The sequence below is a fragment of the Callithrix jacchus genome, chromosome 5, assembly GCF_049354715.1.
Source record: "Callithrix jacchus isolate 240 chromosome 5, calJac240_pri, whole genome shotgun sequence".
NCBI classification, from domain to species: domain Eukaryota; kingdom Metazoa; phylum Chordata; class Mammalia; order Primates; family Cebidae; genus Callithrix; species Callithrix jacchus.
In genome coordinates, this window is record NC_133506.1 from 160237398 (window position 1) to 160265332 (window position 27935).

Below are 27935 nucleotides of genomic sequence, written 5' to 3' on the forward strand. Positions count from 1 at the left end.
TCAATAAATATAACTCTCAAGGATAATACCATACATATTATAAAATGGGATGGGAAAAAAATCAGTACAATGGGAAAAAAATCAGTACAACTGAAGGGATAAAAGACCCATTTCACAACACGCCTACGTGCCACAGTATTTTAAAAACCAATCCTTTTATATGACATTTCTGAAACGAAGAATCATCTAAAAAGCATTCTTGAATCATTGCAGCTTTTTTAAACTATTGATTGCATTTTAGATTCCCTTTATTTAAAAACCTCAGAAAAGTTCAGAAAACAAACTCATTTCAAGCTTTCTATTTAAGGAGCATCACTGCATGCACCAACGTGGAAGAACCAAAGCCAGTTCTAAAACAGTAAATCACAAGTGAATGAAACTTTTCTAAAATTCTTGATGGTTTTCGTCCTGATATTTTGTCCACAGGGTGGCAGTCACACAGTACTAACTTGTTCAAGGATTAAATGCACAATTTCAGTGTTCAAAAAGCCACAGACACATTCAGGTATGCAATAAATTTACTACCTGGACACTGGAACTCCATCTGACTTTGGACCAACCCCAGAACAGAGCAGAGCCACCTACAGATGCCCACTGCCTTGCTGCTGTACATTTGAACAGCTTGCACAAGGGAACTCACCTAAAAGGAGAAATTGTGTAGTTTTAAAATATTGTGTAAAATAACTTGCTCTGCTATAAACCACCATTAAAAACCAGGGTTTTAATTTGGTACTTAAAAAAAAAAAATTTACTACCTGCCATTGTCCACTACAGACCCTAAGAGTAAAAACTGCCAGTCCCCTCCAATAAAATCTGTGCTTCATAATTTCTCTACTTTTTTTAGAAGTATGTACTTTCTGAAGGCATAGATTTTTCCTTCAGCGTTATTTCTTACATCTGATCCTTTCTATTCCGCAGCCACTATTCTATTTAAGGAGAGAGTAGAAGCAAGGAGAGCTGTTAGGAGATTATCATTGGACTGCAGGAAGTCCTTGACTTTTAAAGGCCTAACGGAGCGGGAACAGGAAAGGGAGAGTGGGGATGGAGACCACAGACGTAATCCTTCCATCCTCCAGTTCAACCTGCATATTACAACCAAATTTGTTTCATTAAAACATTCCTCGTATTACCAGAGATCCCTTTTCCTAACTAAATAAACTCCTTAACTCCAAATCCAAGGGGCTTCCAAAATCTCCTTGTCAAGGGGCTTGGTAAAATAAACTGCTTTGCTTTAAATAGACCTTGTTTGTCACTTCTTTTTTCACTCATTAGTTCAAATGTTTTCTGAATGTTTGCCAGGTGCCAAGCCCTGCTTCAAGTCTGATGATACAGAGGGAAACATGTCAAACCCCCTGCTCCAAAGTCACACTCCTGACAGTATGGTTTGTGAGTGGGAGGAGGATATGTCCCCAGATACTTCCAGCTCTCTGTAGGCAAGAGATATGGTTCTTCCTAAGTATGAGCCATTGGAAGCACACTAGGCGTCGGGAGGACAGTAAAAAGACACTGTCCACTACAGACCCTAATCTATTTTCGCAGCCTTATTTCCCATTCCTATCCTACTTGTACCCCCAGCTCCGTTAAAATGTGCTAGTAACTGTAGGCGTGCCTCTGCTCCTGCCTGTTTCCTCTCAATGCCTTGTCCCCATCCCCATCTCTACCAGCAGAAGCCTTACCAGCCGTCAAAACTTATCTCGAATGCTGCCTCCTACAGGCGGCCTTTCCTCATTCCCCTCACACAAACTCAAGTACCATCAAACACTTATGACCCTTGGCTTAGTCCCCTCTGAGCATTTATTATACTATGTATTGTATATAATTATCTGTATACTTATCCACCCTCCTCCATCAGTTATTTACTGAGCACCTGCCACATTACTGGAACTATCCAGGAGCTGAAGTTTCCCTGTTAAATTATTCTATTATTATTTTTATTTTCTAGAGAGAGTCTTGCCCTGTTGCCCAGGCTGGAGTTCAGTGGTGCAGTCACAGTGCACTGTAGCCTCGACCACCTGGGTTCAAGCAATCCTACCACTTCAGCCTCCCAAGGATATGGGACTACAGGGATGCACCACCACACCAGCTCATTTTTGTATTTTTTTTTTTTTTTTTTTTTTGGTAGAGATGAAGTTTCACCATGTTGCCCAGGCTGCTGTTATTTTAAAATATGTAATATCCAAATGATAAATGTAAAATCTAGAGATAAGATATTCTATATATGTTTTATTGCTTCAATCATTTTTAAGAGTTTGGTTGAGATATAACTTACATATCATTAAGTTTACCCATTTAAAGTATACATTTATTTAAAGTATATAATTCAATGTCATTTAGTGCATTTATAAAGTTATAAAACTATTGCTGTAATCTATTTTAGGACTTTTAATCTCCCTAAATTTACTGTCCACATTGGCAGTCACCTCACCCCAAACTTCCCTATTGCCTCTAATCCAAGGCAACCACTAATCTACCCTCTTTCTCTATAGATGTGCCTATTTTGGATGTTTATATAAATGGAATAAAGATACGGTTTTTCATGCCTGGCTCCTTTACTTAGCATAACGTTCCTATGATTTAGGACCTCGTCCTTTGTATTGCCAAATATTCCATTGTGTGGATACATTTTACTGATTCAGTCATCAAGTGAGGGACATTTAGTGTTCTCCTTTTTTCTTATAAATAATGCTGCTGTAAACATTAGTGTACAAGGTTTGGTGTAGGCATGTTTTCATTTCTACTGGGTACACACCTAGGAGTGGAAATACTGGGTCACGTGGTAACTGTTTAACATTTTGAGGAACTGCCAAACTGTTTTCAAAGCAACTGCACCGTTCGACATTTCCAGCAGCAGTGTATGAGAGTGCCAATTTATTTACTATTGTTTGAATCTTTATTATCAAACAAGAACGATCTCATTATGTGACATCTTGCCCTTATGGAACTTACACTGATAGAAAAAGACAAGAAATAAACAGAAACCAATAAACAGGTTAATTTCAGATACTACGAAGTTAGGACTATAGGCATGTGGCATCACATCTGGCTAACTTTTTAATTTTATTTTTAGAGACAGGCTCTTGTTATGTTGTCCAGGCTCTTTCATTTTTTTTGTTTGTTTGTTTACTCAAGATGCTGTCTCACTCTTATGTCCAAGGCTGGAGAGCAGTGGCACGATTCTGAGACTCTGCCTCCCTGGCTCAAGCAATCCTCCCACCTCAGCCTCCTGAATAGCTGACACAGGTGCAGCACATGCCACCACAGCTGGCTAATTTTATGTATTTTTGGTAGAGATGGGATTTTGCCATGTTGCACCCCCGTCTCAGCCTCCCAAAGTGCTGGGATTACAGATGTGAGCCACCACACCCTGCCTCTTTCACATATCTTCTGATTACACCTAACAGTAGCAAATATCACAGAGGTTATTTGGGTAAATCCACAGCACTCAGTGTCCCTCATTTGTGGCACAAGAGAGAACACCTAAAATATGACTGCCAACAGCACGAGCACAAGAATGAATCCTCACAAATTGATCACCTAGCCTTAATCAATTTACAGTATACGCCTTACTGACAGTAATGAGCAGCTCTGTCTTCAAATACCATGGTCACTTTCAATAAAGCAAGACAAATCATGCTCATACGTTAAGCCTAGATTTCATTCCTGTAAAGTCAATTCTAATGAACTGATTGCTTTTCTCCATTAATTACAAATTAATATTCAACTCCTAAATATAAAAATCTACAAACATAAAACATTCTAAATGTTTCTTGTTTGACGCTCTTAAAACAAGAATTTTCACATGTCACTGCTATCTTTGGGTTTTTCAAGAGACAGAAATGGTTTAAAATTTTTGTGACATAAAATGCCACTCCTTGATAAAAGAAGCTGTTACCTAGTCCAGTTTTATCAAGTTAAAATTCCTTTCTACATTCCCAGCTTGATGGCCCATGGCCCTCCCTGCAGGCACTCTGTGTTCCTGCCAAATCAGCTACTTGCCAGCCTCATACCTGTTCCCCCTACCTCAGCTTTGATTCACATTCCCCACCAGGAGAAATCCAACCAGTTCTTCAAGGTCCAGGGCAAACTCTTCCCCCATCCAGGTCTCTCCAGTCCTCTCCCTTGAGCAGAACTGATCCTCAGTTCTGTTACCCCAGCAGCACTTCTACAACTCAGATGTTCCCTTAACATATCTATGTGATACACGACTACACAAAAGATTAATCTGTGTTTTACACAAAGACAACCCAACTTCTTCCTTTGTTGTCACCGCCAGGTATATAGTACAACTATATGCAATTACTGAGCACACAGTTAAAAATAACATTCATTTTAGCACCATTTGGTTCAGTGTGATAAACTCATTACAAAACGCAAAGTCAAGGCGAGGCGTAGTGGCTCACACCGGTAATCCCAGCACTTTGGGAGGCCAAGTCATGTGGATCACCTGAGGTTAGGGGTTCGAGACCAGCCTGACCAACATGGTGAAACACTGTCTCTACTCAAAATACAAAAATTAGCTGGGCATGGTGGCGGATGCCTGTAATCCCAGCTACTTGGGAGGCGGAGCCGCGAGACTAGCTTGAACCGGGGAGGCAGAGGTTGCAGTGAGCGGAGATCCTGCGCTCCAGCCTCGGTTACATACAGAGCAAGAGTCGGTCTCAAAAAAAAAAAGGCAAGGTCAAAAGTTAAGCCCTCTCTGGGGACAATTAAGGCAGAGTTATCTTTCCTTCTTTCCAAATTTGTAACTACTGTAATTCTTTAACTGCTTCTTAATGACATGCTATTACTTACGTTTTTATTACTTATTTAAATGAAACTTCCACTTTCATGATCTATTCAAGAATCGCTCAACAATTCTTGCAACTCTATTTAAAATTTGTGAGTTATATGTGTGATCAAAACTGTGTGGCTCTAAAGCCAGAGAATAGAGAAGATGGAAAGTCTGGTCTCATCACACAGCTAATCAGAGACCAAAACATTATTCCATTCAGTGTTCTATTCACTAGTTAACATGAAGAACCCGAACATCAGTAACTCCAAAAGCATCTGGTAGTGCTTGGTGTGCAGCAAACACACAAACATAAATATTGAATTAATGAAGATGATTTAAAATACTTAGGCTTTTTCGTTTTTTAACAAGATAAGCCTAATTAATCCTTAACCACGAAGATCACATTAACAAATTTATTGTGCAGTTAAGCCACAAAATGGTCTGGGAACACACATACTAACAACCAAAACATCTGCTCTCAGTAATGGCACTGACCAGAAACCCATCTGCAAGAGTCACTTTGCCTTCTTCGTTTGTTCCCAGAGGCCCATAGACTACACATTATAGCTAACCCTATTTTCTAGTTTCAGCTTGCATTTAAGATAACTTTTGTTTCATTTACAGCTCACATGCTGCTGACACAGCTGCCCCTTTTGTAATAAACACAGGGCTTCTATATTTAAAAATACAGTGAAACTTTGTTTTAAGGTCCCCTCCCCAGTCTCTGGCCAATTTTCTTTCCCAAGCCCCACCTCCACCCCAGGATTTTTTTTTTAATCAACGGCGCTCAAAACGTAAACCCTTTGGAAAGTCGATTTACTTATTTAAAACTATTTCATCATAGTGATGTTTTCCTTCTCCATAGCTCGTGGTGTGTGTGTTTTTAAAGGGAAAGAAAAGATTCTCGTTCCCAAAGGCCTTTTTTCGAGGGTACTTTCCGTAACCGCGACCAGCGCCCGGAATGTCAAGTTGGGACGACCTCTCGGGCCGGCCTCGGGCTTGCTCCGGCGCAGTGGGTGGACACGCGGGCGCACACGCGGCGGAAAGGGGTGCCGGGCAGCTGCGCGGCCGGGAAAGCGCGCCCCCCAGGAGGCCGCAGAAGGCACGCTGTGTTCCGGGGGGCCTCGTAAACACCGGGTGGACAGAGCCCACTAGAGCTACGGGCCGGGGCGCTGGCTCTGGGGTGCCCAGCGCAGGGGACCAGCCAGCCCCGCCTTGGGAAGAGTCGCCAGGGCAGCCGAGGAGGGTGTGGGCCCGAGGGGTGCGCAGGGAGGAGATAACGCGAGGCCGGAGTTAATCATCACCTCCCGAGCGTCTGGAAAACTACGGGCCGGAGGGGCGGGGGAACAGCCACGGGGAAAGTGAAACTCCCTCCGGGCCCACCAGCCCCGCGAGCCGGAGGTGGGAGGGAGACGGACCCGGGGCGCAAACTCTTCTTCAGCACGCACAGCCCGGGATTCGAGGCTCCAAAAGCCGCAGCCCAGCTAAGCTAGCGGCGCCACTAACAACTACAGGAATGCTCGTTTTCTACAAACTTACCCGGATAGGGGGACAAGAGAGGAGCCAGACCAGAGATTTTAAAAGTCAGCCCTCCAAACCAATAGTTTAAAAATAATACAAAATACCAGCGCAGCGTTCCCATACCGGGAGTCGAACCCGGGCCGCCTGGGTGAAAACCAGGAATCCTAACCGCTAGACCATATGGGAAGTGCTGCTGGAAGAATCGCCGTGACCCACCTGACAAGCGTAAGCGCCTCTGTCGCCTTCGCCGCGCGGCTCGACACTGCCGCTCCCACCGCCGCCTCTGCGCCACTGGAGCCGCCGCCGCCGCCGCCGCCGCCGCTGCCCACGCGCTCCCGAGTTAGGAAACCAGCTCCGTCCGAGCGCGCGGACGTCGCGGGGGAGGGGAGAGAAGGAGCGGGGCCGCTCCGCCGGGGCAGCAAAGTTAGAGGCGAAACCTGGCGATTTGCAGTCCCGGCCCCCGCTGTTTCACCTCTTTTTTTTTTTTTTTTTTTTTTTAACTCCGCCAGAGGCCCCCGACCCACAGGTCCCAGTTGCTCCGCTGGTCAAAGTGCGTGAGGACTTCTTGGCAAAGTTGAGCGCGGCGACGTCTCTGGGAACAGCTGTTTGCGTTCGGGGCGGAGGCGGCGCGCGAGCTCCCTGGCCTCGAGCCAGCGACCCTAGACGGAGGGTGGAGGTTCTGGGTCCCAGGGGAGGACACAGACGCAGCGAGATGGCGCAGCGACTTGAGGCTTGAGACCCCGTCCTTCAGCTCAGGTCCCGTCGCGCTTTTGCCCCTTCCCGATGACCTCAACCCCTTTATAGCGACCCCACCTCTTTGGAGCCGGGAGTACCGCCCCTGTAGGGGGAGGGGAGAGGAGGAGATTTCGAACGCGGATTGGGTCGTCTGAGCACCCGTAGTTGGGAGCAGCGCAACGCTGGTCCCAGGGACGGTGGAAGGTGTCCGGGTAAGAGGGAGGTTCGGGTGGGCCTCGCGCGGCTGGCGGAGCCCGACTTGTCCCGTTGGAAGAGCGCGAGTCTGAGCGGAACCCCGGACGACGTGCAGAGCCGCTGGCGCAGTCATGTGAGTTGGGTCTCAGGCCCTGAACAACGAGGCGTTGTTTCTCTAGGCGGTGCTTTCTCACCCGGGTCTTCGCGTCCTCTCCTCTCCTCCCGCCCTTCGGCCGGGGGCGTGACGCACGCCTTCTTAACTCGCTCGGCACCGGCCCCAGACCTGCAGGGCCGGTTCTCTGGGCGGGGTACAAATGTTTCCCCGCCGAGCGCCCTAGGGGACGGGGGACGGGGGACGGGCTCCGGGGGCTGGCTGCACGACCGCGGGCGAAGCTCCCTCCACGGTGCTGTCGGCGGTCGCACGCGCCCCTTTGGGTGCCGAAGCGTCTGAACCCTGGAGTATTGTGAAACTAGGGTGGGGCCGCGGCCTCCCGCGCCTCCTGGAAGCGGCCAGCCCTGGATAGTAACGATTTTTTTTTCTTTTTGGTCGGCGGTCTGCGAGGTCCCGTGGCTTCTCCAATTCTCTCTTGCCTTGAGGCTCAAGAACAATTTGTTTTAAGCGATAGTCTCGGAGGACCTGCGGTCTTCCCGCCGAGTAGTCTTGTGCGTTGTTCTTTTGGTGGGAATAACTTGGTTTAAGGCAAACTTGAGTTTCGTCAGGTTTTTTTACAGCAACCTCCCCCAAAGTCAGAAACGACCAGAAAGGATAAATGTTCTGTAAGATGTTCCTTAGTTTTTCATAACGATGACCGTTAACAAGTGAGGAATTTTTGAAAGCCATCTTACTTAAGGGAGTTTTGTAATGAATCAGATACAGATTTTCTTAACGCTGCTGGCAACAGAATTTCCATTGACTGTTCCAACCAGGTAAATAATAAAACAATTAGGTAACAAGACAAGATTCAGCAGCAGGCACATATATTTCAAGCTTTAAAAAAATGTAAAGCATGCAGAATTTTACTTTTTAAGTTTTACATGAGCTTAGACTTGTTTTCTCCTTTTTCAGGGCGGACTACTGGAAGTCACAGCCAAAGAAATTCTGTGATTACTGCAAGTGCTGGATAGCAGACAATAGGCCTGTACGATAATTCTGCTATTAGAGATGCGAATAATAATTGTGTTGAAGTGTCTTTTCTGATGTAAACTCACTTTACAAAGCACTTTTATGTACATTGCTCTTGCTTTTTCAAAACATGAAAAGATTTCTGCCTTCTCAGTCCCTTATGAAAGCTGTGAGCCTTCTTCCTTTTCATCACCCTAACTTTGATTACATATTAAGTGAAATTATTTCTCTGTGGCCTTTCGGGAAATGGAGAATGAGTAGGTCGTCTCATTCATTTTTATGAAGAACCTACATTATAATGGTGGTGTTCATAGTACTGTCATACAGAAGAATTGTGGAAAGACCTAGTTTTTCTTGCATATTTTCTGCTCTAGAAATAATCAAACGTATTTAATGCAGAGCTGTATATCTTTAGATTCTTAAATTCTGAAAGAACACCATGTTCCCTTTCTCATGAAACAGAAAGTAACGACTGTTATATGTGATATTAGGCCATCTCATAGTTGACATCCAGTGTTGAAGGTGTCAAGGAAAAAGCTCACCACTGATTTTTCTCCCGTCTCTTGCATGTCAGAATACTGCGTACGTACCACACAAACACTAGGGTATCTGTTAAATATATTTCATATTGATCTCTTTATTTGGCAGAGTTGGATGCACAAAGGATAGTAATCTCAAGTTTAAACAATGCTTGGATTTCTGTAGAGGTTTATTTACTGTAACCTGCAAGGTGTTTGGGATTTGGATTTTTTTTTTAAATGTTTCGATCTTTTTGATAGTTGGTAAAGTTCTTGACTGTCTTGTTTTTACTTATTTACCTATTTACTTATGAATAAATACCATGAATTTTATAAACCACACAGATCACTTAAAGTCTCTCTTTCTTGTTGGTACCCAGGCTGTAAAATGAATTTTGTGAGTTATCCAGAGTAAGTAATCCCTTCTAGTGTAGTGTCTTTATCTTTTTGAACCACTAATACACATTGACTTAACCTTTAATTAGAAACAAAATTAATTTTGAATGGTCCTTTAATATTCTTTGTGTAATCAACTGTAGGAAACTCAATATATGAAAAATAGAGGAGGATTATCTGCTTTACAAAGTCATACTTTAAAGATGTATTCACAGTGGTCTTTTGGAATAGCTCAGTTAATGCATCTTGTGAGATTTGATTGACGGAACTTATTTTGCAGAGCTTACCAGGAATTTCTTATTGCATTTAACCAGAAACTTGTAATTTAGGGAGCATTTCTGATTGTTTAAATAGATAATTGGGCTTACCTGCCCTGTCCCCAGTCATCCAGTTGCCATCACTCTCCATAGGTTATCTTTTCTTTTCATTTTCTTGTCTATCCTTCCATTGTTTCTATATGCATGTAGACACAATTTCTTATTCCAGCATACATAAAAGGTAATATACTGTATATATTGTTCTGTACTATAGTTTTAAAAAATAAAACAGTATGTAACTGGAGCTCTCTTTGTATCTATACATAAAGAGCTTCTTTTTCTCTATTACAGTAGCCTATGAGAATGAACCAAAGTTTAACCAGTCAGTCCCCTATAGATGGATACCGTATTGTTACGGCAAACAGTGCTGTAGTCAGTAAGCCTGTATATGTCATCGTTTTGCATATGTGCAGTTGTATCTATAGAATAAATTACCAGAAATGAGACTGCTATGTCAAAGAGTAAACAGATTCGTAGCCTTGATAGACGTTGCCGAATTGTTCTCCGTAGAAGTACATTTTGAACCATTACCATATTGTATAAAAGTGTTTGCTTATGATTTATGAGCAATCTTAAAATACGTACTTTTTTCCCAATTTTGAGGAATAAAGCAATAAAATCATTGTTCTCTGTGTCCTTCCTTGTGGCAAATGGAGCTATAAAATTCAAAAGGCTTTTGATGTCGAAACTTGTTTAAGATTTTTTTCCCAAGCCTTTCAGCTTCATGTCCTGTTTGAGTCCTCATTACAATCATAGTCACTAGATTAGTCATCAGGGGTACCTTGTATTTTTCTCCATTAGTAAGGTCATCATGGTTTATTTTAAGAACCAAAGGAAACCTAGTCAGAGGACATAAAAATAAACAATGTAGTTCCCTACCATCATTTGATTAAAAGGCCAATTTGCATTAAATTAACATTTTCATCTTTTCTGTCATTTTAATTTTTTTGTGTTTATGAGAAAATTGTTTATGATGTTTATGAATTTTATGTTTATATAGTTTTCTTTTGTGTTTTCTCTTTTTTCCTTTCCAAGAGTGTTGAATTTCATGAAAGAGGGAAGAATCATAAGGAAAATGTGGCAAAAAGGATCAGTGAGGTAATTTAGATTGTTTCTTTGCTAATTTTTCTATGCAAATATCAGTCCTTTCTCTCACTTTTACTGTTATGTTTGTCTTACATAGATTAAACAGAAAAGCCTGGATAAGGCAAAGGAAGAAGAAAAGGCATCAAAGGAGTTTGCTGCAATGGAGGCAGCTGCCCTGAAAGCATACCAAGAGGATTTGAAAAGGCTTGGCTTAGAGTCAGGTAAAAAAAAAAAAAAGCAGCCAGCATGTTTTAAAAGTAACATCAGAGGTCATGCTAAGTAAGCTTTGATTGTTTCCATAAAGAGGTTATAAACTCAGAGTATACTCTTAGTGTTTTTATTATGCATCAGACGTAGTCCTGTTTATGGAAGTTTGCTCATGCACTTCTGTTGTACTTTTCATGTTTTCATACCAGCCATACTAATTTTGTGATCACCTAATCCTAGCTTTATCCTAGGTAAGTGGTTCATTTCAGAGACACTGAGTTTTTTAGGTATTCCGGTTATTTGGCTAAAAGATGCTATGCATTTAAAAATAGATCTTTCGTTATAATTGCAGTTCACTGTGTCCATATGGTCAAAATTGTGAGTCTTGTATATTTATATGGGTGAATATAGTGAATTAGCCTTTTGTGGACAATTAGCAGATTTTACTACTAGAAGGAAGTTGCAGATGAAAGACATTATTTAACTAGACTATCTTGTCATTGAATTTAGGCTTTAAACTGGGAAGGTTTTATGAGTAATTCTTTCATATCAAATTCATTTTCCTTAATCCAAGCGATAGCAGATCTCAGTTCATCTTGCGTAGTGGTTGCAATGGTCAGCCTGTAATGGTATTTTTCTAATAAAAATGGCTTTCAATTAAGGTATTAAGCAGAGTACCAGTTAAGTTAATTGGCATTGTCTTCATTAAATGAGAACAGTTGTAGCAAGACTTTAAAATGTTATCCTGAGACATTGGTAGGTAAAAGTTGTTTGGTTCTTTGAAGATGAAGCCATATGTTCCTTTTGAGAGGAAAAGGGATTTATGCATTCCTGGAGAAGTACCAGCAGGTGAAAGTTCAGCTGTTGTCAATTACATGTATTGAGAGAGTCCATTAGGCTGCCCTTTGAGCAAATAAATTTTACCATTTTATATTTAAATGGATTTTCCTGTTTAAAAATATGTATATATGTATATATGCATATATATATATATTTTGGAGCTGGAGTCTCACTCTGTCACTCAGGCTGGAATGCAGTGGCATGATCTTGGCTCACTGCAGCCTCTGCCTCTGGGTTAAAGTGATTCTCCTGCATCAGCCTACAGAGTAGTTGGGACTACAGGCACCCGCCACCATGCCCAGCTAATTTTGTGTGTTTTTGGTAGATACGGGGTTTCACTGTGTTAGCCAGGATGATCTTGATCTCCTGATTTCATGATCTGTCTAACCTTGGCCTTCCAAAATGCTGGGATTACAGGCATGAGCCATCATCCTGGCCTTTTTTTTTTTTTTTAAGATGGAATCTTGTTCTGTCGCCGGGCTGGAGTGCAGTGGCATGGTGTCAGCTCACTGCAACCTCCGCCTCCCAGGTTCGAGCAATTCCCCTGCCTCAGCCTTCCAAGTAGCTGGGACTACAGGTGCATGCCACCACACCTGGCTAGTTTTTCATGTTTTAGTAGAGACAGGGTTTCACCATGTTGGCCAGGATGGTCTCCATCTCCTGACCTCGTGATCTTGTGATCTTCCTGCCTCAACCTCTCAAAGTGCTGAGATTACAGGTGTGAGCCACCACACCCAGCCTTTCCTATTACATATCAGAGCCTTGTTTTTTCAGATAGGATATATATTCCTTTAAATGTACAACAATGCAGTACAAAGAAAACAGTTTTTAAAAACTCACTAACTGTTAAGGTTTTTTGCAGACCTCTTTTCTAGATCTCCTTTTAAATTACATATTTTGTGCTGTGGTCTACTTGCAGGTTGTTTTATTTTTTCCCTCAACCATATGTCAAATGTATCTTTTAAATAATTAGGGAGATATATCATTTTTATATGGTTGTTAAGAACACGGACTTTGGAGTTAAACAGAATTTGTTCTTGCTAGTTATGATTTTAGATTAAAACTAAGTAGCATTATGGTATAAATTGCTTAAGTGACCACACATAACAAATGTTTAATGAACAGTAGCCACTGTTATTTTGTCTTTATACTATAATTTATTTAATTTTTTCCTGGTTAACATTTGATTTGCTTAGAATTTTTCAGTGTCATAAAGAGGGTAGCATTAAGCATCTTTATGCATGTATCCTTTTTACACTAATTTGTCTCTGTAGGTTCAGTTTCTAAAAGTGATATTACAATATCAAAGTGTGAATATATTTTATATTGGTAGCGAATACCACATTGTCTCCAGAAATGGACGGATTCACATTTTCACTAGAACAAAAATGAGATTATTAACTTGTGTTACAAGTAATTACCCAATCCATTGGGAAGTAAAGCCATAAAAACTATTTTTTTTTCTTTTTTTTTTTTTTTTGAGACAGGTCTTACTCTGTCACCTGGCTGGAGTACAGTGGGACAATCATGGCTCACTGTAGCCTCGACCTCCTGGGCTCCAGTGGTCTTGCACCTCAGCTCACCACAAGTCCCAGCTATTTTTTGGTAGAAACAGGGTCTTGCCATGTTGCCCAGGCTGGTCTGGAACTCCTGGGCTCAAGCAGTCCACCCACCTGGGCCTCCAAAAGTGCTGGGATTACAACTGCGAGCCACTGCCCCTGATCAAAACAACCCATTTTTTTCCAAACCATTGTAAATACCTGATCTATCAGACTAATACTGGATTTGGTCATTCTTTCCAGTACTTACTGATCTTTTGCAAAACAAAACAAAAAAACATTTCTTTGAATATTAGCAAAAGTAAATAGGTGTCATGGCTCATGCCTGTAATCCCAGCAGTTTGGGAGGTCGTAGTGGGAGGATTGCTTGAGCCAGGAGTTCAAGACCAACCTGGGCAACATAGTGAGACCCCACTTCTCCTACAAAATAAAAACAAAAAATTAACTGGGCATGGTGGTGCAGGCCTGTAGTCCCAGCTACTTGTGAGTTTATTTTATTTTAATTTGAGACTGAGTCTCACTCTGTCGCCCAGGCTGGAGTGCAATGGTGTGCTCTCAGCTAACCACAACATCCGCCTCCTGGGTTCAAGCAATTCTCCTGCCTCAGCCTCCCGGGTAGCTGGGATTACAGGTGTCCGTCACCATGCCTGGCTAATTTTTGTATTTTTATGTAGTAACTGGGTTTTACCATGTTGGTCAGGCTAGTCTCAAACCCTGGACCTCATGATCTGCCCACCTCAGCCTCCCAAAGTACTGGGATTACAGGAGTGAGCCACCATGCCCGGCTGCTACTTGGGAGTTTAAGGTGGGAGGATTGCTTGAGCTGAAGAGTTCAAGGCTCCTACTGTGAGCCATGATTGCACTACTGTACTCCAGCTTGGACAAGATAAGAAAAAAAAAGTAAATGTTAATTCTCTGAATTTTCTTTGTAATTTTTGTCCATTTTTTCTATTAGAATGTTTGATTCGTAAAGGATCTTTGTTTGGAATATTAGCTTTTTGCCATATTTATTGTAAATATTTTTTGATTTCTCGTATTTTTTCTTTTTATTTTGTCATACAGAATATTTTAATTTTTATGTAGTCAAATTTAACATTATTTTACTTTGTGTTTTTATTATAACTATCTTTGAGATGGTTTTTGTATTGGTATAAAAAACGGGAAAGGAAGCCGGGAGTGGGCAACAGCTTTACTTTTTTCCATATAATTAACCAGTTATTCTAAAAACTTTCTTTTGAAACATGCTTTGTTTCCATTTTTTTAATACATTTTTTATTTTTATAGATTTAGGGAGTAAAAGTGCAGATTTCTCATATGCATATATTGCGTAGTGATGCAATCTGGACTTTTAGTATACCCATCGCCTGAATAGTGAACATGATGCCCAATAGGTAATTTGAAAACCTCCTTTTTTAAATGGTCTATCTTTTCTCCACTGATACGAAATACCAGCCAACCATTTGGGTCTGTATCTGTGCTATTCTGTTTCATTCGGATGTTTGCCTATTTCTAAGTCAGTTTCACACTGCTGGATATTTTTTTAACCGTATTTGAGAATAAGTTTTAATACCTGGTAGAACTAAATTCTCCTTACTCTTTTTATTACAATTTTCCTATCCTTGCATGTTTGGTTTTCCACATACTTTATAGTAGTGTGCCAAGTTCTCAAATGAATCTTACCAGGTTTTTGATTGGAAGAACATTAATGTTTTATGCCAGCAACAAAAAAATAATAAAGTTACTATGGCTGCTTTACCCTTCTCTCTTCTCTAGAAATTTCAGAGCCAAGCATGACACCAGTAACCAGCACTATCCCACCCACCTCTATATCAAATCAACAGAAAGAAAAGAAAGAAAAGAAGAAAAGAAAAAAAGATCCTCCAAAGGGCAGATGGGTAGAGGGCATAACCTCTGAGGGTTACCATTACTATTACGATCTCATCTCCGGAGGTAAGTCATTCAGGCATAAGACTGGTAAAGAGCAGTGCCACTAGTAGAATAGTACGATTTGTTTTATGTTAGGGTTTTTATGTAATATTGGAACATTTTAAATAGTGAAAGACCAGTTTTTTATTTTTGCCACAAAAGTGAGAAAACTATGTGCCCTTTAGAAAGGTACCCTTCTCATAGTGACTAAGTGTCATATTTAGTCAAAGCCTTTAATAATGGCTTTCTTACTAATAAATTATAGCTTTATATTTTCTCAATAGAACCTTATAAAAGTATGAACTACATGGAAATAAAGAATTTTGCATAGAAATAAGGAATTTCAAATCCACTAAACAAATTCTGGGGTACTTGAAATAAAATATTTTACAGTAGAGATTTTCTTCTGGGAGCCAATAACTGGTTTGTTTTTCTGTAGCTGTCTAGATAGATTTGATATAGTTTACTGAAAAATGGCATTGAGTATTTTATTGGAAACTAATATCCAACAGAAAAATATTCAGTGCGATGGCCAGACAGTGGCTCATGCCTGTAATCCCAGCACTTTGGGAGGCCAGGGCAGGAGAGGATCACTTGAGGTCAGGAGTTCGAGAACAGCCTGACCAACATGGTGAAACTGCATCTGTACTAAAAATACAAAATTAGCCAGGAGTGGTGGCACACACCTGTACTTCCAGCTACTTGGGAGACTGAGGCAGGAGAATCGATTGAAGCCAGGAGGTGCAGGTTGCAGTGAGCCAAGATCGCGCCATTGCACTCCTGCCTGGACAACAAGAGCAAAGTCCATCTCAGGAAAAAAGAAAAATACAGTGTCATTTTACAGTAACAATATCAAAAACATCTTGTTTTTCCTAAAAACTAAATGTATTTGGGTTCTTTACTCCATATACATTTTAGAATGAATCAGTGCATTTATTCTACATTTATGTAGCATCTTACTCTCCGGAGTCATAAAATTTAGCAACAGATGTAAATAAGCTTGACATAAGAAAGAATTTTAAAGTGCTATAATAGAAGTGTAATTGCCGGGCATGGTGGCTCACGCCTGTAATCCCAGCACTTTGGGAGGCTGAGGCGGGTGGATCACGAGGTCAAGAGATCGAGACCATCCTGGTCAACGAGGTGAAACCCCGTCTCTACTAAAAATACAAAAATTAACTGGGCATGGTGGCATGCGCCTGTAGTCCCCGCTACTCGGGAGGCTGAGGCAGGAAAATTGCTTGAACCCAGAAGGCAGAGGTTGCGGTGAGCCGAGATCGTGCCATTGCACTCCAGTCTGGGTAACAACAGCTAAACTCCATCTCAGAAAAAAAGAAAAAAAAAAAGTGTAATTAAGATTATATGGGAACTCAAAATAATGTGAAATTCATTGTGATTATGTAGTTTTGAGAGATTATCACAGGAATTACTTTTGAGCTGATCTCTAAATTAAGATAAGGACATCAGGAATGATGCCTTACACACTATTGTATCCCTAGCACCAACATAGTGCCTAGCACGGTGCAGACTTCTTTAATTCATGTTTTGATTAAAAAAGGCCAGTAGATTATTAATAGGTACAGAACCTAGACAGAAAATATGAACCAGAAAAAGGTTTGAAAGTATTGTGAAATAGTCACATGGTGGAGGTAAAACATGCACTTCTTTGAAGATGTCTTAGCAGAGTAACACTGAAAGGTAGGTAGGGCTGCGAGAGTGATGGTGCCATTGACTTAGATATGAGATACAGGAAAAATAAGTTTAATGGGGACAGTAATGAATTAGATATGTTGGATATGTTGAATTTGAGGTACCTACAGAATATTCATGACAGTTCTTGATAGCTAATTGATAGTTACAGTCTGGAGCTGAACAAAATTGAGTCTGGGATGTAGATAATATGATAACCTTTAGGAGTATATGAGATCACAAGCAGGGAGAATAGAGCTAGAAGTAAAGGTGAGTGATACATGTATTAAAGGAATGGATAGAAGGAAAGCCTGCAAAAGAAGGTTAATAATGCTAGGAAGGTAGGAAATAAGATCAGAGAGTTAATCATGAAGAAAACCTTGGGTTACAGTGTTATTGTAATGTCTATTATGATTAGGTTCATAATTAGCTTTGGACTGCCTAGAAATAGTAATCTCTTAGAGTTTGCACTAAGCTTTAAGTGACACGCATATCGTACTTTAGCAATGAAGATACCATAAGTGATTATGTACTAGTAATTACAAGTCTTTCTCAGATTTACTTAGAAACTATTATTTTTCTCCCTTCCAGTGTTTATTGCTTGCTTCCTTTGTTCAACCTCCTGCTATATATACTCTTCCTCTCCATGATACTTGGTTTAAATTTCTGCATGCTAGTTGTTCCTCTGGAGTCCTTATTCAATTCATGTCTCAATCTCCCTTGCCCCAAGATATCAAAGCCAGTCCCCTTCCTTTGAAACTTATCAAACCTGAATTTTATGAAACCTTTAAGAGTAGCCCTGCCTGGCTCTAAAATTCCTGTGAAAGTTCCAGTAACTTCTGATCCCTCATTCTGTCCTTTCTTCTTTATTACACAGCATTCACATATATTCTCTGCACAGTGTTGGGATGTATTTTTTTTTAATTTTTCAAATATGTTTTAAACTGTAGGCTTGTAGTGTTTTGTACATAATGACTGTCTTTTAAATTTTGTCCAAGGTTAATTTTCGGAAAATATTTTTTTAAAGCAAAAAGATTTTATAAATGCAATATATTTTGCTTTAAGCATCTCAGTGGGAGAAACCTGAAGGATTTCAAGGAAACTTAAAAAAGGTAACTGAAGCACATTAATGGTGTTTTTGCTTTATTCTTTAAAATGATTGGTTTCTTGGGTTTTTGTAGAGTTTTGTTAAACAACTTTACTTACAAATACTGCACTCCCTGCACCCCCAAACTGTGTCCTTTTTCTCCTATAATGCATTTGTTGGAAAGCTGGGTAGAGATGAAATAGTGATATCTGGCCAGGAGCAGTGGCTCACGCCTGTAATCCCAGCACTTTGGGAGGCTGAGGTGGGCGGATCATGAGGTCAGGAGTTCAAGACCAACCTGACCAAGATGGTAAAACCCTATGTCTACTAAAAACTACAGAAAAATTAGCCAGGTGTGGTGGCAGGTGCCTATAATCCCAGCTACTTGGGGGGCTGAGGCAGGAAAATCACTTGAACCCAGGCAGCATAGGATGCAGTGAGCCGAGATCATGCCATTGCACTCCAGTCTGGACAACAGAGTAAGACTGTGTCTCAAAAAAGAAAGAAAGAGTTACACCTGTCCAAAAACTGTAATCAGGGGAAATATTAGTTGGTTTGCAGTCTGTTGCCATTCACATGTCCCTGGTCCATTTGGAAATAATTGTTTCTGGCTTTCAAAGGTGAGGCATTCTTCCCTTGAAAGTTGGCTCAGGATTAGCAAAAACCAAACTTCCTGGTCATGATTAGTACTACCATCCCTAATACCCAGGTGTATTAGTCAGTTCTTGCATTGCTATAAAGAAATACATCTGAAACTAGGTAATTGATAAAAGAAGTTTAATTGGCTCACAGTTTTGCAGGCTATACAGGAAGCATGGTGGCATCAGCTTCTAGGGAGGCTTCAGGAAACTTAAAATCATGGCAGAAGCCAAGGGAAAACAGTCACGTCTTACATAGCCAGACCAGGAACAAGGGGTTAACAGGGAGGTGCCACATACTTTTCAATGACCAGATCTCAGGGGAACTTGCTCACTATTTCGACAATAGCACCAAGGGTGGAGGGTGTTAAAACCATGAGAAACTGCCTCTGTGATCCAGTCACCTCCCACTAGGCCCCATCTCCAAGATGGGGGGATTACGATTCTACGTGAGATTTGGTTGGGGATGCAGCTTGAGATCATATCACCAGGTGTCTAAAGGAGAGGAAAGGGTGGCTGACTCTGCCTGAGTTATTCAATAGAAGCTCATCATGGTTATCCTCAGTTTATGCTGGATTTTTTCCTCCTATTAGACAGCAGTGAAGACCGTTTGGGTAGAAGGATTAAGTGAAGACGGTTTTACCTATTATTATAATACAGAAACAGGAGGTAAGTATTACCTTTTATTAACTATTTAACATTGTACCTGAAGCTGCTTATTGGCCTGCTGATAAATCATCTGAACTTGGAGATTTTAGTATATGATAAACATATTTGCATAGCAAGCATGAATTATTTTTTGTAATTTAAAAACAATACAGTGGAAAAGCAAAAAGATTTCAATTCGTATTATATTGTGCTGTTCACCAATGTTCTCAGTTGATATCGCATTCACAAACTTAAAAATAGAATCCCTTTAGCTTTTTCTGACATTACTATTTTTATCATAATTATTTTAGAAATATAATTATTACCTTGGAAGGTAGCTTAGAGATCATCTAGTTCAACTTTCCTTTTCCTTTTAAAAAATAAAACTGTGGCTGGGCGCAGTGGCATACACCGGTAATCCTAGCACTTTGGGAGGCCGAGACAGGTGGATCACCTGAGGTCAGGAGTTTGTGACCAGCCTGACTAAAATGATGACATCCCATCTCTACTAAATAGAAAGAAATTAGCCAGGTGTGGCGGCGTGTGTCTGTAATCTGAGCTACTTGAGAGTCTGAGACAGGAGAATTCCTTGTGCTCGGGAGGCAGAGGTCGCAGTGTGCTAATATTGTGCTATTGCACTCCAGCCTGGGCAACAAGAGGGAAACTCCATCTCAACAAAATAAAACTGACACTTTTTAGCAGTAGGTAAAAATTAGTAAAAGTGAAAACGATGTTTTAGTTGCATAAATACTTGTGAAGTATGCATAATCTTGTCTAATTGTTATCTAAGACTTTCAAATTAATATTTCATCTAATTTAACATCATAAACTGCAGTTAAATGTATCAGAACATCTAGAACATTAACTTTAGGAGAGGTTTGTTTTTGGTTTTTTAATTCCTGTTATCTTTAGCTCTTTGCATAGCATTAAACTTTTAAGAAGAAAAATCCCTTCTAACCTCCAACTAGATACCTAGCCTGCCCAGTTACAGCAGTGTTTATATTCCAGTACAATAAAGTTTAGGATTTTTATATATATAAAATAGTATAGTGATATAATATAGCTTTACAGCTAGACAGATCTGAGTCTAGTGCACAGCTTTCTTTACCAATGATATGACTGTGGGCAAGTTACTGAGCCGATAGTCACTCTTCAGTGAAATAGAATAAACGTGTGTTCTGTAAGGTCATGAATGCCATATGTCTATGAAGTTCCAGTAACAGTGCTTGGCACATAGTAGGTGCTTAATAATTATTTCTTGAGCTAGGTGCAGTGGCTGACGCCTGTAGTCCCAGCACTTTGGGAAGTCAAGGCAGGGGGCAGATCACTTGAGGTCAGGAACTTATGATGGGCCTGGGCAACATGGTGAAACCCCATCTCTACTAAAAATACAGAAATTAGCCGGGCATGGTGCAACTGGGAGGCTGAGGTGGGAAAACTCACTCGAACCCAGGAGGGGGAGGTTGCAGTGAGTTGACATTACGCCAAATAAATAAATAAAATAATTTCTTTAAAGTTCTATTGTTACTTGTGTGAAATGTGGATAAGGAAAAGTAATGTTTTTCTTAACCCTGCCGAGAACTCTGTATTAATTAAGGTGCTTTATATATTGATTTGCCTTGAATGATTTTGGTTTATTCCTCAACCAGAATAATTATTAATAGCAGCCCCTTTCACTCTTAATACTCTCCCAGTTGAACAATTGTTCACTCTTTTTTATTAAACTAAAAATAGGGAATTAACTACAAAGTAATTAGAAATATTATTGTTTTACTAAAAGCCAAATGAACCACTGGATGGCAGTAAAGTTCAGTCGATTGAGATTCCCATTCCCCGCCCTCCCCACCAAACCACCGTATAAAAATGATAATTTAATAGTCACTTAGTGCTTCACAATATAATTTCACTCTATGACAGTCTTAGGATTTTTTTTTTTTTTACAACTGGGACAGGGTCTTGCTCTGTCACCCAGACTCGAGTGCAGTGGCATGAAAATGATTCACTGTGGCCTGTATTTCCTGGGCTCAAGCAGTCTTCCTACCTCAGCCTCCTGAGTAGCTGGGACTATAGGAACATGCCATGATGCTCACTAATTTTTAAATTTTTTGTAGACACAGGGTCTTGCTATGTTGCCCAGGCTGGTCTCAAACTCCTGGGTTCAAGCAATCCTCCTACCTTGGCCTTTCAGAGTGTTGGGATTATAGGCATGAGCCATCATACCAGGCCAGGAAATCTTTGTGATAAGTAAGTTTCAGGAAATCTCTTGTATGCTCATTATCAATATGTTTCCAGAAATTGGTGTCAGGTAAATTGTGAACTGTTAGAAATATCACCTAGTTCTTTGGTCTCTCATTCCATTGAAGTTACAGTTTATACATCTAGGTAATCCAGTCTGTTTGAAATCAGTTTCTGAAAGATATAAGAGCAAGAGATTTGGGAACTTTTCTTTATTATCTTCTTGATCAAGTGGTAGTATGAAATACATACAGTATTATTTAATAACTGTAAGTGATAAGAAGTGTTACATTGAAATTACATCTGAATAGAATTGATAACTAAACAACATGATTTAAAATGTGTTGAGCAGAATCGAGATGGGAAAAACCTGATGATTTCATTCCACACACTAGTGATCCGCCTTCTTCTAAGGTCAATGAAAAGGCTCCTGGCACCCTAGATGAATCCAAATCAGCAGAGTCGCATAGTGATTCCGATGGGGAACAGGAAGCAGAAGAAGGAGAGGTCTCTACAGAGACAAAAAAGCTAAAAATAAAGTTTAAGGTAGGTTTTTAAAATTTATCTTCACATCAGTTTTTTTTTTTTAAATAGTCTTGTTCTGTCGCAAGTGTGCAGTGGTGCGATCTCAGCTCACTGCAATCTCCACCTTCCTAGTTCAAGCAATTCACCATGCCTAGCTAACTTTTTGTATTTTTAGTAGAGATGGGGTTTCACCATGTTAGCCACGATGGTCTTGATTTCCTGACCTTGTGATCCGCCTGCCTCAGCCTCCCAGAGTGCTGGGATTACAGGCATGAGCCACATTGCCCGGCCGATACCAACTTTTGAAAAGCTCTGCAGACCTTAATTCTTCTGGTAGAACATAGATATAAAGTTAAGACATATTTTGGCAACTGGATAAATAAAATCAGGAACACTGAGGAGTCCATGAGTCAAATAGAGAAAACACAGTATAGCATTGAGCAATGGTTGAGATTGTTGGCCTGAGAAATGAAGGAAAATCAAAGATTTCCTCCATACCTAGGGTACACTTAGGATCCTGTCATTGCCTGCAGTTTCTCTACCAACTTTATAAATGTTGATGGAACTTCGCGTAAGAGATACGTCCAGTTTACAGAGAAGCAGCAGCAAAGCCTTCATCGTAGTTGCCATTTCACAGTGATTATAGCCAGCCAGAGCTAGGTAATCCAGTATCCAATTTAGGATAGAAATAATTAGTTTATTCTATCAAAATGAATGTGTTCCAACACAAAAAAGAAAACTACATGCCAGTATCCATGCCAAACATAGATGCAAAAATCTACAACAAAATACTGGCAAACTGAATCCAGCAGTACATCAGAAAGATTAAAACACTATGATCAAAGGATGCTTTATTCCAGGGATGCAAGGATTATTCAAAATATGCAAATCAATAAATGCGATTAACCACATGAACAGAATTAAAAACAAATCATATGATCAGCTCAATAGCTAAAAAGCATCTGATAAAATCCAGCATCCTTTCATGATAAATACCTTCAGCAAACTAGGCACAGAAGGAAGATACCTCACAATAATAAAATAATAAAAACCATATATGGGGCCAGGCACGGTGGCTCATGCCTGTAATTCCAGCACTTTGGGAGGCTGAGGTGGGCGGATCACATGAAGTCAGGAGTTTTAGATGAGCCTGGCCAATGTGGTAAAACCCTGTCTTTACTAAAAAAGCAAAAATTAGTTGGGCGTGGTGGCACGTGCCTGTAGTCCCAGCTACTCAGGAGGCTGAGGCAGGAGAATTGCTAGAACCCGAGAGGCAGAGATTGCAGTGAGCCAAGATCATACTGCTACACTTCAGCCTGGTGACAGAGTGAGACTCTGTCTCAAAAAAAAAAAAAAATGTCAGAAAACAACAGATACCAGCAAGGATACAGAGAAAAGGAAACACTTACACACTGTTACTGGGAATGTATATTAGTATAACCTTTATAGAGAACTTTTCTCAGTTAACTAAAAGCAGAACTGTTACTCAATTCAGTAGTCCCACTTGTGAGTACCCAAAGGAAAAGAAATCATTACATAAAAGAGACACCTGTACTTTTACATTTATTGCAGTGTTCACAATTGCAAAAACTTGAAATCAACCTAAGTGTCCATCAGTGGAGGATTTGATACAGAAAATGCAGTATATGTACACACCATGGAAAACTGCTCAGCCATAAAAAATGAAATCATATCTTTTGCAGCTAAGTAAATGGAACTGGAGGCCATTAACCTAATTGAAATAGAAAGTCAAAAACTACATGTTCTCACAAGTGGGAGCTAAACAGTGAGCACATATGGACATACAGAATGGACTAATAGATGGTGGAGGTCATAAAAGGTGGGAGGGTGGGAGGGAGGTGAGTTGAAAAATTATCTGTTTGGTTTGTTCACTATTCGGGTGATAGGTACACTAAAAGCCCAGACTTCACCATGACATAGTGTATACATGTAAGAAATCTGCACTTGTACCCCCTAAATTATTTTTTAAATGATAAAGTAGGAAAGGGAAAAAAATTAATGTGTTCATTAAAAAAATTACAAAATTATTTTACAAAATAAACAAGGACAAACTACCTATAATCTTGCCACCTCCCAGAAAAATTGAAGAGAGGCACAATTATAAAGAGAGTCACTATTGGATATGCAAGTAAAATAAGAAAGCAAGAAGTTAAGAGAGCCCTGTTTATATGTCCTTAATTGTAGAACTTAAGACATTGACATGATAATTTAGGGAGCCTTTCCCTGGTGTATCAACATTTCAGGTGTCTTGGAAAACATAATCAAGCATTAAAGTTCTTCTATGTATATTTATTGTGTTATGTGCAGATTTAAATTGAGTTAGTGAATTACTGTTAATTAATCTATAGCAATACCATTAAAAGCCTTAGTTAAATTTTATTTTCCTCCTGATAGTTTTGGTTGAACTGTATTATTTCTTGGCTTTTACATTTCAGGAAAAAAATAAAAATGATGATGGAGGAAGTGACCCAGAAACAGAAAAAGGAAAAACTATTCAGAAACAGAATTTATTAGGTTCAAATGAAGAAAAACCCAAAACTCTTAAAAAATCAAACCCATATGGAGAATGGCAAGAAATTAAACAAGAGGTTGAGTCTCAGTAAGTACCTGGAACTTTAATCCCACTGTTATTACAAGTGATTTTGCGTCCCAGTCCTTCCGTAAATTGTAGTAAGTAATTTCAAGGAAGCTGTGCTTATTCAAAGTATAGCTTGACTGGGTGAGGTGGATCACCTGAAGTCAGGAGTTCGAGACCAGCCTGGGCAAAATGGCAAAACTTCCTCTCTACTAAAAAAAAAAAAAATACTTAGCAGGGAATGGTGGCACACACCATGGTCCCAGCTACTAGAGAGGCTGAGCAGGGAGGATCACTTGAGCCCAGGAGGCTGAGACTGCAGTGAGCCATGTTCACACCACTACATTTTAGCCTGGGCAACAGAGTGGGACCTTGTCTCAAAAAAAAAATAAATAAAATAAAAATGTTTTTTTTCTGTAAAAACTTGGTAAGCAATGTTGCAGCAACTCTTTAAGTATTACTAAGCAAAGTACGTTTCTATAGGATTCAGTGTTGCTATTTAGTTTTATAATTTAAAACAGCCTATGATAACTAATAGCAAAGAAGGTCCATGCTAGTCAGGCAAGTGCAGTGGCCCACGCCTATAATCCCAGTACCTTAGGAGGCTGAGGCAAGAGGTTCACTTGAGCCCAGGAGTTGGAGGCTGCTGTGAACTATGATGGCACCACTGCACTCTGGATTGGGAGACACAGCAAGACCCTGTCTTAAAAAGAAAAAGAAGATCCCTTGTGCAGAACACGATTCTCCAAATAGGATGACATGTGGTTTTCAACAGTTTTTATGCTCTCAGCTACCTAAACCTAACCATCTTTCTGGTCCATGTTCCAAAATGTCACAGAGGGGACTGATGGGTGTGATGTGACTAACTTGCTCTTTGATGGACCAGTTGACTGTCTGGGGAGTACAGTGCTGCGATAGGCTCTTTTTAATCAGGTGCTGATCTCAGGACCACTCAACTGATTATGTGTATAACTAATCATGTAGATGCTTGAAGGGCTAGTTCTTAGAAAAGGAGTACTAGGCATACAGCTCCATTCAGTCTTCTACACAAGGAAAATGAGATCTTGACTCACTGCAACCTCTGTCTCCCAGGCTGAGGTGATCCTCTCACCTCAGCCTCTTGAGTAGCTGGGACTATAGGCATATGCCACCATGCCCAGATAATTTTTTTTTGTAGCAATGGGTTTTCACCATGTTGCCCAGGCACATCTCAAACTCCTGAGCTCAAGTGATCCTCCTGCCTCGGCCTCCAAAGTGCTGGGATTATAAGCATGGGCCACCACACCCAGCCCTCTTATCCCTTTACTTGTACTGCTTGTATATAAGCCCAAGCATTTTCTTAGCTAATGCATCCTTGATGCACCAGGAACAAATTAATAGATAGAACTTCTGGCATGTATCCACCTGAATAAGTGCTCAGTGTCTTAAATAATATTGTAAAGTCAGTATTTTAAAATAGTTCCCACTTCAAAATGAGCAACTGCTAACATATTATCATTAGAAAGGTGATCTTGGGGCATTGGTTCTATGAGAACGTTTGTCTTACCCTGTCAATTACTGGTTTTATATTAATTCTGCGTTCCAGTGAGGAGGTAGATTTGGAACTTCCAAGCACTGAAAATGAGTATGTATCAACTTCAGAAGCTGATGGTGGTGGACAACCCAAAGTGGTATTTAAAGAAAAAACAGTCACTTCTCTTGGAGTTGTGGCAGATGGAGTGGCCCCAGTCTTCAAAAAGAGAAGAACTGAAAATGGAAAATCTAGAAATTTAAGGCAACGAGGTGATGATCAATAGTTGCAAGAGAGCTTTTTGTATATGCTTTAGGACAGAATGGAGATTTATACCTCTAAAGTTTATCTGTGTGTGTTTGTAAGTACTTTGATGCTAAAAATTTAGATTTATTCTAAATGTATTTTATGTGAATTAAAATAAATCTTTTTTCATGTGAAATTCATTTTGGTTCCTAAAATGGAAGCCTATCACATTGCATTGTAATACAGTGTATTATGTTCAGTGTCTGAAAACTGCTAATTATGTCATAATTTAAGATGCTATGTATCTGTTATTTAAAACATGGAGAAACAGGCCTTTATTGCATTTATATTCATATGAACATACTTATCAACTGCATTAAAAATGCATTACTTTTGCACATTGATGTTAACTGTTGTCCAGCAAATAAGTATCAGTGCATGAGGAGAGTCACAGCCCAGCGATGATTTGGTTCTGAGGCTGATGTTAGAAGGCTGACGTAAGAAGTGTGTGCATATTGGCTTACCTTACTCAATTTAAGGTCAAAGGCCAACAACCAGGAGAGCTCAGGTACTTCGGATGTGCTTAATATGGAGTGAAAACTGGGCCAGAGATGGAAATGTGTATTTGCCCCAGTTCACTTCAAAGCAGCAAACGTTTAAGCAAAGTTCACAAAAAGCTTTGAACCAGGCATTGTGTTAGGAATCCAGGGATAAAGATGAATGAAATTTATTTCTATTCTTCAGGAGTTCACATTCTAGCATATTCCTTCTTTCCCCCAGTCATGCGCTCTTTCTAACAGCCTTATATGTACTAGAAAAGATTTTTTAAGGTTTATGTAAGGTCTCTGCCTTCAGTAAAAGTTTTTAGTTTTAAATTAGTAATTTCTCACTTTCTGCCTGGTTAAAATTTCTTAAAAAGTAAAATTTTCTTATTTAATCCACTTAGTAGTTACGTCTTTTACTTTTCAAATTCATAAAATTATATTTGTCATAAACTGTATAGTATTTAACTTTTGGTAGTTAATACTTGTCTTTTTAAGATTACTAGTGTACATGTAAAAAATAGTAGCTTATTAAAAACTTTGTCAAAGAATAAGTTTTGTTTTTATTCTGATTCCAGTCAGAGTCATCTTAGCATTAGTGAAATAGCATTTGGAGATTTGTCTTCGCATTTTTTGAGTATTTTATGAACGTGAAAGGCTAAACTTTCCCTTTCATTAGGAAGAGATATTTTATAATTCTTGGTAGCCCATTCATCATCTAGCTGAGCAGTGCATTTTGGGACTTCACTCTTCTCAGTTGGAAGAAATAATGGACTGTAAATGGAATGCTCCTATACTTTACCCACACTTAATCTGGTTTTAAGGATTGCTCAGAAGAGACTTGATAATAACAAACCTATATTTTAGTAAATCAAGTCATGAAAAATAGTAATATTCTGTCTGCATTGGAGGAATAGAGAGCATACTGGCTTTCAACTTTATAAGTATTTGATATTTCTACTATTACATATATATATATATGTAGATCATGAAAGTAATTTTAAAAATAAATATAAAAATCCAAA

At 39.8% G+C, this 27935-nt stretch overlaps 2 protein-coding genes and 1 non-coding gene across 5 annotated transcripts in view; 1 reads left to right on the forward strand and 2 right to left on the reverse strand.

Moving 5' to 3' along the window:
• The window catches only part of ELF1 (E74 like ETS transcription factor 1), a 104449-nt gene extending 97383 nt beyond the window's left edge, over positions 1-7066 (reverse strand). For both annotated transcript variants that reach the window (XM_054256821.2, XM_054256820.2), the window contains exon 1: positions 6509-7066. The gene's annotated coding sequence lies outside the window, so the exon portion shown is untranslated. The remainder of the gene's footprint in view (positions 1-6508) is intronic.
• Positions 6407-6478, reverse strand: TRNAE-UUC (transfer RNA glutamic acid (anticodon UUC)). Its single transcript has one exon. It is a non-coding gene; the product is annotated as a tRNA-Glu (tRNA).
• Positions 7067-7188: 122 nt separating the features above from the next.
• On the forward strand, positions 7189-27458 carry WBP4 (WW domain binding protein 4). Of its 2 annotated transcripts, none has more exons than XM_002748999.7 (10): positions 7189-7355; positions 8289-8361; positions 10612-10674; positions 10760-10883; positions 15042-15218; positions 17949-17995; positions 19202-19277; positions 21844-22037; positions 24473-24636; positions 26198-27458. In XM_002748999.7, coding segments are annotated over exons 1-10 (1131 nt in total). In that variant the 5' UTR covers positions 7189-7353; the 3' UTR covers positions 26409-27458. The 2 variants fall into 2 exon arrangements, with proteins under 2 accessions (XP_002749045.4, XP_008996430.3); XM_008998182.5 differs by lacking the exon at positions 7189-7355 and adding an exon at positions 7700-8149.
• Positions 27459-27935: the final 477 nt, after the last annotated feature.

Bases quoted from the DNA above. Each gene is read 5' to 3' on its own strand.
- WBP4 (XM_008998182.5), top strand. From the start codon at position 8,085: ATGAATCAGATACAGATTTTCTTAACGCTGCTGGCAACAGAATTTCCA. The intron at 10,675-10,759 runs GTAATTTAGATT...TGTCTTACATAG, and splicing joins TGGCAAAAAGGATCAGTGAG to ATTAAACAGAAAAGCCTGGA. The intron at 10,884-15,041 runs GTAAAAAAAAAA...TCTCTTCTCTAG, and splicing joins AAGGCTTGGCTTAGAGTCAG to AAATTTCAGAGCCAAGCATG.